The sequence below is a fragment of the Salarias fasciatus genome, chromosome 23, assembly GCF_902148845.1.
Source record: "Salarias fasciatus chromosome 23, fSalaFa1.1, whole genome shotgun sequence".
Taxonomy (NCBI): Eukaryota; Metazoa; Chordata; class Actinopteri; order Blenniiformes; family Blenniidae; genus Salarias; species Salarias fasciatus.
Genome location: NC_043766.1, coordinates 12,496,288 through 12,509,238, shown reverse-complemented (window position 1 = coordinate 12,509,238; position 12,951 = coordinate 12,496,288). Strand labels below are relative to the sequence as shown.

General features: G+C 41.4%; 1 protein-coding gene across 7 annotated transcripts in view; it reads left to right on the top strand.

Annotated features, from left to right (window-relative positions):
- Positions 1-12,951, top strand: part of sgip1a (SH3GL interacting endocytic adaptor 1a) — a 49,414-nt gene that overhangs the window by 29,476 nt on the left and 6,987 nt on the right. For 3 of the 7 annotated variants that reach the window (XM_030082621.1, XM_030082617.1, XM_030082618.1), the window contains 11 exons: positions 664-672; positions 1,981-1,992; positions 3,328-3,349; positions 3,459-3,543; positions 3,984-4,066; positions 5,938-6,018; positions 6,533-6,607; positions 6,789-7,586; positions 7,993-8,114; positions 8,377-8,530; positions 12,123-12,182. In XM_030082621.1, the coding sequence (XP_029938481.1) occupies positions 664-672; positions 1,981-1,992; positions 3,328-3,349; positions 3,459-3,543; positions 3,984-4,066; positions 5,938-6,018; positions 6,533-6,607; positions 6,789-7,586; positions 7,993-8,114; positions 8,377-8,530; positions 12,123-12,182 (1,501 nt within the window). Of the gene's footprint in view, positions 1-663; positions 673-1,980; positions 1,993-3,327; positions 3,350-3,458; positions 3,544-3,983; positions 4,067-5,937; positions 6,019-6,532; positions 6,608-6,788; positions 7,587-7,992; positions 8,115-8,376; positions 8,531-9,688; positions 9,749-12,122; positions 12,183-12,951 lie in introns of all 7 variants that reach the window. The other 4 variants (XM_030082622.1, XM_030082616.1, XM_030082620.1 and 1 more) reach the window with 4 other exon arrangements.

Below are 12,951 nucleotides of genomic sequence, written 5' to 3'. Positions count from 1 at the left end.
AATATTCAGGTTTTATCAGCAGTCTCATCAATTCTACCAACTTCAGCAAAATTTGATAATTGTTTCCTAATATAGAAGCTTTGCATGGATTTTGCTAAATGTATCGCCTTTCTGAGTCTTTGGGCATGGCGCTGTCATTTCCTGTGACGTTCGAGACACATATATCTCACACAGTGACCAAGATTCATTTCATGTGGATGACATTACTCTAATTGTGATTATATAATTGATATATTAAGATTTTATGCTTACCATATTTAACCCTAAATCTCTCGATGAAATAAGGAAGATTGACTAGTTGTTAACAGGCCTCCAAAAGCTGCTGGACACATTTCCTTTTTTTTTCCCCTGTCTCATGGGCAAAAGCTTGTCCGCATCCTAGAGCCATTTTTGTGCACTCATTTCTATTTAAAGAACAAGACATGACCCTTTTGTGATGCTTGAATTTCTAGTGTGTGAATGTAGACATTGATAAAGAACTTACTAAGAGCAGAAATCCTCTGTACCACCACCTGTGTTTTGACTTGAAGAGCTCATAATGTACAGAAATACTTTGCTTTTTGCCTTGTTGATGTACTCTCCCTTGAGGTCTTCTAATAATCCCTCCCCTGTCTTTCTTTGTGTCTCTCTTTTTGCTGCCTGAAATGATGCTAACCCTTGTAGAGGAGTCCGGTAAGCTCTTGCTTCATTTTTTTTTTTCTTTTTAATTTCTGGACTGTTTGCTGTGTCTGTATACTTACCACTCAATTCAAACTGCATTTACTGTGCTCTTTGATGCTGACAATAAGCTAACTGCAGCTCAGGTATAAGCTCGATAATCCAGTCTGTTGAAATTGTAAGCATTTGAAAAGTCAGTGCATTTGAATGATACTAAATAATTTCTCTTTTTCTCTTCCTTTGTATGATTATTTGCAATTGCTCACCATGTTGTGCTACATGCAATTTGATTTGTTTCCCCAGGTGTTCTGACTACATTAGTAACCCCTGTTGTTGTCAAGGCGTTTCCACTGACAAATTCTCCTTAGATGTGTAGTCCATAAGAAGAACTCTCTCTTTTTTTATATATATATAAAACAAAAATACAGATTTGTGATTACACCTCTTTTATTCTCAGTGCTGTCATCCGCTGTGTTTTCACTGACAATATGCAGAGCAAAAATGATTGGTCATGACAGACATCATGGAGCTGCCTCTCTCAACACTACAGCCAATGAAATTAATTCTTTCCACCAGCATGTTCCGCCTACTGTTGCATCACTTTAATCAGTCATGGCTCACTGCACAACTGGAACACGTGCAAGGGTGAAGGATAGAGAGAGAAAGAGGGGGGTGGCGTGAGGCAACCACGACACGGGCAGATGGAGAGGTCTCTGTCAATATTAAAAAGACCCTGTGGGCTGAGAGAGACAGCCAGTCAAAAGAAAAGTCAAAGATTAGGTGGCAAAATAACAGTTTTCACAAAACATCATTAATGGCTGGATAAAAATGAGTGAGGGAAGGAGTAAGAGGAGGAGAAAAAAGTGACTGAGCCATCCCCACTGGGTATTTCGAACTGCATCCAATTCCAGCAGGCTTACACACATCAGACATTTGAGTAAATATTGTCACTGAGTTTAATTTATTTGGCATATTTTTTTCATATAGCATGACCGAAGTCAAAGAGTGCATAAACCCATATGTACCGATTAATGAAGACATTGTCTCCAGCTGTTGTCAGTTTGCCTTATCATGTTGAATTCATTCAGTTTTTCACAGTTATATATATATATATATAAAAGTCACGGAAGTCACAAGCTGTTTTTTGGCATTTATCAGATATGACACTTGAGCCTTGCTTCATGGAACCTGTTATTCACATTAACAAACCCCACCAGCCAGGCCAATCTTCTTCTTCTGCTCCTGATGAAAATGAAATCTGCTTTACTGATTTGTCACTCTCTGACCAGGTATCTCTTCTCTCTTCCTTTTTGCTGGTCACAGAGACGTAGTCCGGTAAGTGTCCTTTTCATCCGTCGCTGTGTGAGTTTAAAGAATAAGTCACAAGGTGTCCTCTTCCCTTTCGCTTCTCACTTTCTTTGTGGTCTCAGTTCAGTAAGAAAAAATGCGTAGATGGGTTCGGTGGCTGAAGTGACGGGTCATTAGTATTATCAAAAACGTACAAATTTCAAATCAGATCATTTGTTTTTCCAGATTCTCAGGATGAAAAGTCTGTTAGTGTACTTGTTTGTACATCTTGGATAGTTTCTTGCTTGGTGTTTGTCCACTGGGAGAATATTTGCACTCTTGACAGCTTGACCCTTTGATGTCTTACTTCAGTCACTCCCCTTCGTGTCGTCTCGTCTGCCCCCGCCCTTTCCCCCATCTCCCTCTCCATCCTTCTCTGCCCTCTGCCTCTCGTGGCCTCTTGCGTCGTGCTTGTGGTGAATTTATACATTATGCTGTCATAAACACGGCTGTTCAGGACACAGCTGGAAAGAAGAGGATATTTTTTGCTGTTGTCTCAACGTCGATATGATTTCTTCTTTCCGTGCGCCACCTTCAGCAGCCTTGGACATCATGCGGCATTAAGGGTTGCATCTTATGACTTCAATGACACACTCTGAAAGCTTTCCAATATTTCTTGCTTTGACTCCATAAACCACGCCTCTAAGCATTACTGGCTTACTGCTGGCGACATCTTTTTATCAGATACCCATTTTGCTAACTAATATTATGCTAACACTATTACTGGCAGGTTATTATCTTTGTTGATGGATCTATTTGTTATTGTTTCTAAAGCCACTTTCCTCCAGCCATATGAATAGATGTTAATATTTTCCAACATTTCAAAAATGTGGGGAAATGCAGCAAGTTTGCCACATTTTATATGTATGATAATGATTCACTGAGGCATAGAAAGTGACTCCTTTGAAATGTGTCACTACCAGATTGTTCACCTGATTAATGATAAGTCATCAATAAATTTGTGTGGAATTTATGAAGGAAATGCCCCTTTTGTGCAACAGTGTGAGTATTAGTCATGCCTACTCCAGTGTAGTTACACAAGAGTTATTCTATTCTCATCAGATCAAGTCAACCCGGGGCTGAAATTCATCCTTTGACCTTCAGTACTGCGCAGCCTGCTGCATCGTCCTGTTCAAACCACAGTGCATGTTCAGTTCCACAAAGAAAAAGAGAGAAAACAAAAAGATACATTTGATAGTATTGATGTTTTTCATATCTAAGTTATTTGCATATTTTGGACTTTGGTAGAATAATGCAGGGTCTGAATTTTAAATGTTTAATGTCTGAATTTTTACATTATTACTGTCCTTGTTTTCCCTTCAGGGTCTGAAAAGGAACACATCCAGTAAGTCTCTCTTCGGCTGCACTGCAGGGCTCATTGTTTTCAAGTAGTGGATAAGGGGAACATGATGGAAGATTCACTTAAAGTAAATAAATTTGATTTGCTGTCACAGGTGAAGAAATTGCCAGACCAAGACGAGTTGTCACGACTATACCCAGTGTGCCCCACCCTCCACCCCCAGCACCACAACCCCCCAGGTATTCTTTTCACAATATTTCTGAAAACCTGCTCCGGCCACTTAAAGGTGGTACATACAATTTATGTACGCTACTCTCATCAATCATTCAGTGTTTGAATTTAAGTTGCGTTACTTTTTAATTCAAACATATTTTCACAGTAGAAAATAAAATTCTGCATAGGCAGTAAATATCAGGTGTTGATGGGTTCCAGTTAGAGGATTTTTTTTTTGAAAGTGAATGATTTTCACTCGTCACACTTGTGAGGTTGTACTGTCATTGAGAAAAGGACCCTAACTTACAACTATGGAAATTTTTTACCTTATTTTTATCATTGTCCTCTTTAAAGTTTGTTTTATCAAACAGCTCCAGTCCCAACTGGATCAAATGAAATATCGCATGACTGTGCTACCACTAGCTACTACTTTTCCGATATAACTATTGTTGGTCTGTGTCCACAGTCAAGAACCACCAGTCGCTGAAGACACCACAGCCTTATTTGGGCCTCCGTTAGAAACAGCCTTTGGAGAACAGAAAACTGAAGGTAGCCCTCCTTTCTGTATATTTTTACTTTCATCGTTTCTTGGGTACACAACTGGTAGTGCTGGTTTCTACAATGTGTTTGTGTGTGTTTTCAACTTACCTGCCGTAGCAGATGCCTTCTCTCTGTCTCCTTGTCATCGCTTCTCTAGTTCTCTCTCACGATGTTGCTATTTTCTTCGGGTCATTATGCATTCGTTGATTGACTCTGGATGTTGTGCTATGGTCAAAGTTGAAATTGGCTCTGGGCTCTGGGCTCATGCTTGTGAGCAGCACAGATCATTAGCATGAGAGGTCCTGTCTCTCCTGCTTACATTCAGGATTCAGTGACGCTGGGGAAGAACTCTCAGCTGTTAAGCAAGTGGCGTATCAGGGATAACTAACAGCGGCTCAATGCAAAGTCCTTTTATGCACTGAGCCTGACAAGTAAAATAGTGCTGTGTCTGAAATTGTTAGCTTTTAGTTATTTGCTTTTTTCATGCAGATGTGTTCATAACAGTATATCTGATTCCCTGAAGTGTGGTGTTGAATTGTATGGTATTTAGTGATGGGAGAGAATAACCCAAGGTAGAAAATAATGTAGTTCTTTAAAGCCACTTTAACTGTAGTGTCTGTATTTCCGAGTCTTATAATTTGCATTGAATCCAGATCTCAGGCAAGACTTTTTTTATAGATTTGCATTTTATTGCTGAAATGCTTTTGTCTAAAAATGTCTCGAAGATAATCAGCCCTCCCTACCTTGGTATATTATCAAATAGAATCACAAAAGGATCCAGTTTTTTACCATTCTTCCCCAAAATAATCAATTTCACAGCATTGATAATCCACTGACTCTGCATTTGCATAGGATAAGAAAACGTATCCTTTCTTTTGCAGTGTATTAACTCCTCCTGACCAGAGTTTTTTACTGAGCACAGATTCATGGATAGGGCTTGATCTTACCATCCCTAAGTTCAGCACACTTCTTGCCAGAGACTGCTTTCGATCATGGTAACAGACTGAGGCCAACCCTTGACACAACCCTTATCCTGACTAGAATTTTTTACTGAGCACAAATCTTTTCACCTAATTAAAGACTTTGACACACTGATCTATGAAATCACTTGCTGTGTCTGTTACAATCTGTCTACAGATTTTATTCACATGCAACCTGAATCTGTTTACGCTGACACGTGGCATATCCATTGAGTCATTCTCTTTTCGCCTTTCTTGCAACATCTCTTTCTCAAGTTTTTCAAGACCAAGAGCAAAACAAGAGCTTTTATTAATCTTTTTCTATCTTTATTGATTGCATTTTGCATGCCTTACCTTTATATCGGTTTCTAAAAGGTTACAGAACAAGGTTGTCCTGTGCTCACATTGTCCCTGAACACACCCCTGTACAGCTACAGAGAGTGAAGCTCTCACTGCAACTTTCAGCTCTCAACAGAGCAGCCTACATTTTTGTGCATTTGCCTTGTGATTGGATCTGTGACTGATAAAAGGTATGCAGTGACTCTTTGTAAACACTACCAAGCTTAAGTTTCATCTTAAGAAGACAAGAACCAGTGTTATTCAGAAGAGACATTGACTGGTATTTGTTACATTGTATTGACTGGCCATGCAATTTTATTTAAGCTTGTGGTATGTGTGGCCACAATGCATTCCCGACCATGTCCGGAGATGATGTGACCGATGAAATCACAGTACCTCATCAATACATCTGTTATTTTCAGGCCTGCCCGACACAGCCCAAGGCACATTTTAATGCCTGGTGTCAACACGAGTTTCATATTTTTTTACAGATTGCAGCTCAAGTCCCAAAGAATTCAAACCTTTTAATATTTTGCTGCTAATGCCCTTCACATGACTTTTTTTATCACCCCTTGAACTTAGTGGTTCTTTCTGAGTCTGACGTATGGGGGACTCCTCTGTCAGGGACTGAGTCTTCTTTGTCAAGATCCTTCCCCACAGGAAGTAAGTTTAATAAGTCTCCTTGCATTGTGCCCAACTTCCCCTTCTCCCTGGAATGAATGGAGCGACCCATCAGCTCACCTCCCCCATCATCCGACTAACAAAAAGACCTGCAAACCGGCCTGATCAAACAACCATGCGGTGATAACACTCTCCCTCCCTCTTTAATAGAAGAGCTGTTTCCTATTTCATTTCATGAGTCATTTCATATGCACATGGTTCAGTGTTGGATGCAGTTTGTTAAACAGGAAAGAGGATCTGGCTCTTCCCTGCATTTGGCATGATGTTGACTGGATGTACTGTGTTGCATGATGAATGGTTGGTTAGGCTGATTCCCCCTCCTAACGTCGCTATGGGTGCATTTTGCAGGTGGCGATAATACCTTTATTTTATGATTTTGTATGTTGCTGTAAGGTCACTTGCATCTTGTATGCAGCCCAGCATATCTTGCAGGAATGTGAAGCAGTCACTATGTATTTACTACACTTACAGAACCATTTGACTTCTTTCATTGCAGCTCCACCACCACTCCCACCCAAATGTGTCCCGACATCTCCTCCAACAGCTAACCCTCCATCTGCAAATGAAACAGGTAAGAAACTTCTCTCTGTTTTGGAATCAATCCTTTATATTTTGTTTCTGACTGTTTGTTTCCATCTGTCTGCAACTACTTTTTTCTCTTGGTTAATTTGCCTGTTTTATCTCTCTGAGCAAATGGACTAAATGCTTCTGCAAACCAGCTTCTTATGGTTCAGTGGCCGTCTTTGTTTCAGAGGTGTCAGCAGAACCTCATGGATCTACCAGGAAGCCTTCGATAGCTGACCTTGATAACATTTTTGGGCCTGAGCCGGCTGCCCTTGATGGTGGTGACGATGCAGGAGAATCCTGGGTGTGCTTCAGTGAAGAGTCTGCGGATCGTCTGACTCAACCGACAGACTCTGCACCCCCGCTCCCCACCTCCCCGCCACCAGAGGAACCAGCACCTGCTTTACCAGCCTCCCCTCCTCCACCTGAATCGCCAGCCCCACCCTTACCTACATCACCACCCCCTCTAGAAGAAGACTCTGCACCGTCTCCTCCGCCCTCCGCTCCACCAAAAGAAGACACTATTCACCCTCCACCCACCTCCCCACCTCTCTCAGAAGAGCCTGTTGCACCGCCTGTCCGTTCAGGTCCCAGCACACCTGAAGAGCAAAATCTGGACGCATCTGGCACGTCTCCAACCCAAGCATCACAGGAGTTTGCATCTCCCTCTGCTTCCCTTCCACTGGTTGACTCCTCGACCAGTTTACCACCAGCTCCTGCCCCTAAAGCAGCAACCCCTCCAGCAGTGAGCCCTCCTGCTGAACAACCTGCGACATGCACTGTCTCGCCGCCACTTCTTTCGAGAGAGGAAGACCCCAAAAACTCAGACGCCACTCAACTTAAAGAGAATGGAGGTGAAACTGCCACCTCGCCCAAAGAAGCTAACCAGGGCAGTCGGAGTACTCCGCCCCCACCTCCTCCTCCAACGTACCGAGCTGTGGTTTCGTCACCTGGTCCGACATCAGGCCCAGGTGGCACCAATAGTGGTGAGTATATGATCATCTCTTCTGGATAATAGCAGTTGTTTTCAGCTGATGGTTGACTCAAAGTTAGAACGGTGAAATGTGAAAGACAACATGATAAAGAAATATAGACAGTTTCCAGGTTGATTGTAAGCTGTTCTGTTTGGCTTATTGCATAAACTCGTTCACTATTGATTCGACAATGGTCCACTCAGTTAAAAAAATGATCTGTGGTTACGATGCTCCTGTGTGAGTGTTTCCAGTGCTTTGCTTCAGCATTTAATACAATTTAGCTGAAAATGATACCTGTGTGTTGGGAAAACATGGGTGCAAATTAAAGCCTGTCAAAAATGTCAGTGATATTAACACATGTAGTGTGTTAATCCTCAGTGTAAACTCAATACATGGGGGTTTTTATTTTCCTCCTCAGGTTCCTCATCACCAGTGCGACCTGCTACTCCTTCATCAGTTAACCCCACCCCTCCTCCACCTCCACCCCGCCCACCTTCACGCCCTAAACTTCCTCCAGGGAAGCCTTCTGTAGGAGATTTGGTAAGATCTGTTTTGTGAATTGACTTTTTTGATGTATGTATGGGAGCATATTCTTTTATCAGTAGTTCATCTGACCCATGACTTAAATGGAATCCTCCTTTAATAATGAGAAGCCACATGCATCTTTATATGTTAAGCAATATGCAAAGTAGAGTTTATCACAATAATATTGTTTTCATTTTTTTACAGTTTTTAAACATGCCGACCCAAAATCAGCACCTCTTATGTGCAAAGTTCTCACCCTTGGTTTTTTTTCCTGCAGAATCGCCCATTCAGCCCCCCCATCTACTCGGCCAGCCCTCCTCCCATCGCCCCACTGGCGCGAGCCGAAAGCACCTCTTCTATCTCTTCCACCAACTCCATGAGTGCCGCCACCACCCCCACAGTCAACAAGGAACTCTCCGTGTCTGTGACAGGTGTGTGTGATCTATCAACTGTCATTGATCTGTATAGTCTGTCACCTGATGGCTGTGTTCACAGGCTGAACAGTTCTAACTAAGTTTACCTGTTTTGCTGGAATATTAAAAAAAAAACAAAAAAAACAATCATGACTTATTTTATGATCTGGCCCCGTTTTTCCTTTTACTCAGTTTGTGTGCAATCAATCTTGGTTTCACGTATTTATTTGTGTTATTTTTCACAGAAATTGCAATAGTTTCTCAGCAATTATCTTTTACAGACATACCAAATCCAATTACTGTTAAGTTGCAGTGTTTTTGCAATTGTTTTTCACCATTACAACCCACACATGTACATAATTTCCATTTTCTTATTCATTGTGGTGAGGTACAATTTTGTATCTTGATTCCCATTAATTCAAAATGACAATTAATGAGGCATAAAGATTTTTCGTCATAGTTAGTTAATGAACTTCACACAAATTTGTTTAGTTGAAACACGCAGACAACTAATTTTCAAGCTCAGACATGCATGGTGTGAGTTGGCGATGAGATTATGGAGAAGAAATTTAATTTCAAAGTGCAAACACTCTCAGCAACCCCCTCTTTAATGAATTACTGACTTAATTACAATGTATAGTCCTTCATCAAACTGTAGACTCTGTGCTGTTGAGCTCTGTAGAGCAGAGCTGTGAGTGAATAATAGTTAATCTCAGTAGACTGACATTGCTGAGTCAGAGTGCATATAAACATATGCACTCTACAGGCAGCAGCAGCAGTTATGTGACAACAGAATATATCTGCAGATTGGATGGTGCATTTTTTAAACTGATTCAACTAAATCGAGACGAACATGAAGGGATTGCTCGATAGAAACTGATGCCTTCATTACAAGCTATAACTCATCAATTATTTATCATTATGGCTTTTTTGGTACATCATAAATTTGAATTGCTTCACAGCAAAAACAAGACAGATCTGTCTTTAAAAAACATAGTTTATGATGCATGAAATATTAAAACATATTTTCATCATGTTTATATTTTTATCCTTGGCATTTTCTTTTTGTGTGTGCGACTGTCTTTTTGATTTAGCTCCATTTCAGCTTGTTTTTTAAATTTTTTTTTTCTTTTTTTGTTTGTTTTGCCGTTTGTCTTTTCATTTTTGGCATGTCAGAAGATGATGCTTTTGTAGAAAAACTTCCCACATTTGAGAGACACTTTGATTCATTTGCAGGTACAGTACAGTTCCCCTCTGAGTGAGGACAGGGGGACAAACTTTGGAGAAGGGCTTTTGAGTGTTCCTTTTGTGTGTTTCCTATCTGTTTGATGCTCTTTACCTCAAGCACACTTGACAGTGAAGGTTAAAGGCCATCAGACTTTTTTGTGCTATTTTTAATGAGCATTACTCAAAATGTGTAGGTATTCAAACAGTGAGAACAGATTTTTTTTTTGGTCTTTTTTGTCTGGCAGATCTAATTGTGAACTATTTAAAAGACCCATATCTGTGTCATTGTTTTGATACCTACTTCCTTCACGTGTCCGCTAAAGGTTTTGTGCACAGATGTAGGGACATACCACACATTCATTTTTTCTTTCTTTCAAAGGTGGCAGTATTTTAAGTGAATCCATGAATTTTCTTTTTTTGTTTCGCATCCTTTCCACATTTTGCTGAGTCATTTGAATACACATGATGTTCCGTCTCATTGTTTTTTCTTTCTCTTTCTCCTATCTGCATATATTTCTCACTCTGTCTTCATTCGATGTCACAAAATCTGCCACAAAAAATGAAAGCGTGGTGACACAAGAACTGCATCTATTGCATAACATCTTCAAAAAGTGTCTTCCCTTTGCCCATCTGCTCGCTCGTGAGACTTTTCTCTCTGTTTTATGACTGTGCATCAGTGGCCTTCTTGCCATGTCACCATGGCAACCTCCCGTCTCTTCTCTCAAATACACATAGTGTGTGTGCAGATTGAAGTGCAGCCACTCCCAGTTACCTTTACTCTCAATTCGTACTACAACAGTATTTTTTTGTTTGTGTTCCGTTTTTTCATTGAGCATGTCTCAAGAGCTCTGTAAGCCCGTGAACTCCATATTGTCCATTGTCTTTCTTTCTCTCTCTCTCTCTCTCTCTCTCTCTCTCTCTCTCTCTCTCTCTCTCTCTCTCTCTCTCTCTCACACACACACACACACACACACACACACACACACACACACTCCACTAATCATGAACACTTTCACCTCGAAGCTGCTGCTCAGAGTCGTTTAAAGTCTGGCATGAGAATCGCTCTGAATTAGACCGGGAGCAGCTGTTTGGTATTCACCCGATCCTCTCATGACAACTGGAGTTCACAGAACAGCCTCAACCTCAGCGTGCCTCCCAGTGGTTGAAGTCTCAGACTCACTCACACTTGACCCTGGATGCCCACCTTTCACACCTGTCACTCATGCACCTCCTCAGCCACACAACACACAGCAACAGAGAGAGCACTCTCGATCTCAACAACTGCCCATTTTTTCCGCCAATGAAGCGATGCACTGCTCTCATTGTTCTGTCGCCCTACACTTTGTTCATCTGGTGACTCACTCAACGTTTGCTTACGCTTATGCTCAAATTTGGGCATGCAGCCAATTTGTAATTTTCACTTTGGTCATATTTTAAGTAGATTTAAAGACTCAAATTTCCCAGAGTTTTAGGAAAATACAATCCTAAGGTGCATTTTGAGAAATTATAGAGCACTGGCTAATAAGTCATTATAAACCTTGTGGCCTCTCACACTGCATTTCTTTAGACTCTCTTAAGTTAAGTCTGGCTCTTACTTTTGTTGGACGATTTTCCTTGGAGTTGTTAGTCCTTCACACAACCCCTGTATATGCTCTGCAATCTTTCCATCTCTGTGCTCTCCTCAGCTCTTTGCCTCACAGCTGCCCTCCGCAGGCCTTCCTCGTGAACAGCAGTCAGCTTCAATCTGTTTCATAACTTGAAAACCAGAGGCCTCAGAAAAATGCATGCGCAGTAAAACACACGTGCCGTGTGAACTCTACAGTTGTTCTCACCAGGCTTGTGCTTTTGAATTTTCATTATTGAAGCACCTTCAAAATTTTCACAATGGAAAAAAAAGAAACTAAAGCAAAATATTGGCTGCTCTCCTTAAAGCAGGAACCAATATGTTAGTAATTTTTCATTCAGACCACAGACCACAGTCCCAGCGCCCCCCTGTGTTATATATTACACATCTTCCACACTAAGTTGTACCATTGCAAACATGAACCAGAAGTCACCTTGCCCTCACTCTGCCTGATTCCTGCCTCCCCTCACGCATGCACACAAGCAAAGCCATCACCAAGAAAAGCCATCCTGTGTCACCCATATTGTCCCATTAGGTGTCCTGGCTGTGTCTCAGCTCTCTGTCCTCCTGGTTCCCACCCTTTACCTCCACATTCCACCTCGCTGTGACGTGTTATAGACCTGCCATGTGAGACTCACGCTACTGTCCTTCTCTCCCCTCACCCCCACTCCCTTCATCCCTCTACCTCCTCCCTTCTCACCTCGTCCTTCTCTCCTCACCCTCCTCCACCTCTCGATCCCACCCCTCAATCCCACACAGAGAATGACCAGCCATCCCTTGTATGGTTTGACAGAGGGAAGTTTTATTTAACCTTTGAAGGTAAGTTGTCTCTGCTCCAGGGTAGTGTGCACAAAGACGTACTCCTCTGAGGCTCATGTGCAAGCTTTGCCCCTCCTCTGTCCCACTCCCTCCTCATTTCCCTGTCTTCCACCATTGTGAAAAGCTCCATCACTCTAATGTCCTACCATGCTAATTCCTGGCTGACTCTCTTCATATCAGGCCAAAAATGCAGTTACAGCTGTCTTCTTCTTCTTTTTTTTTCAGCATTGTTCACATTCATTCTGTCTGCACTGACCACCTCTCACTCCCTAAGAGTTGTCATTCTTCATGCACTTTACTAATCACCTTTTTTAAAATCTCTTTTTGTCTTTTTTTTTTTTTTTTTTGTGTCATTGGGCTCGTCGATCTTCTGTGATCTTGTCTGATTTATTCAGCTTTAGCAGCATGTCTCAATGAAGCATGCACAAATACTTGTCTTGGTTATTTGTGTATTTTTCCATACGTATCCTGCTGTGGGATTCCTTTGCGTGGGCATTGCGCTGGTTAGAAATGTGTAACCTTGATGTAAGTTTTTAAGGCAATTGTGTTTAACAAATTCACAGTCAAAGAGCAGAGAGAAATGGGTGTCTTCCACAAAACTAACCTGCTGTTTTCATGCCAACTTACTAACACCGGTACTGATTCCCATGAGTTTCATTTCATATCTGTGTGACCACATTTCGTTCCTCATGTTATTCACACGCCATCAGTTAGGAAGAGTAAAGGGTTGGTTTTGGAGTTCAGACTATAATCTGATACTTTCAAGGTT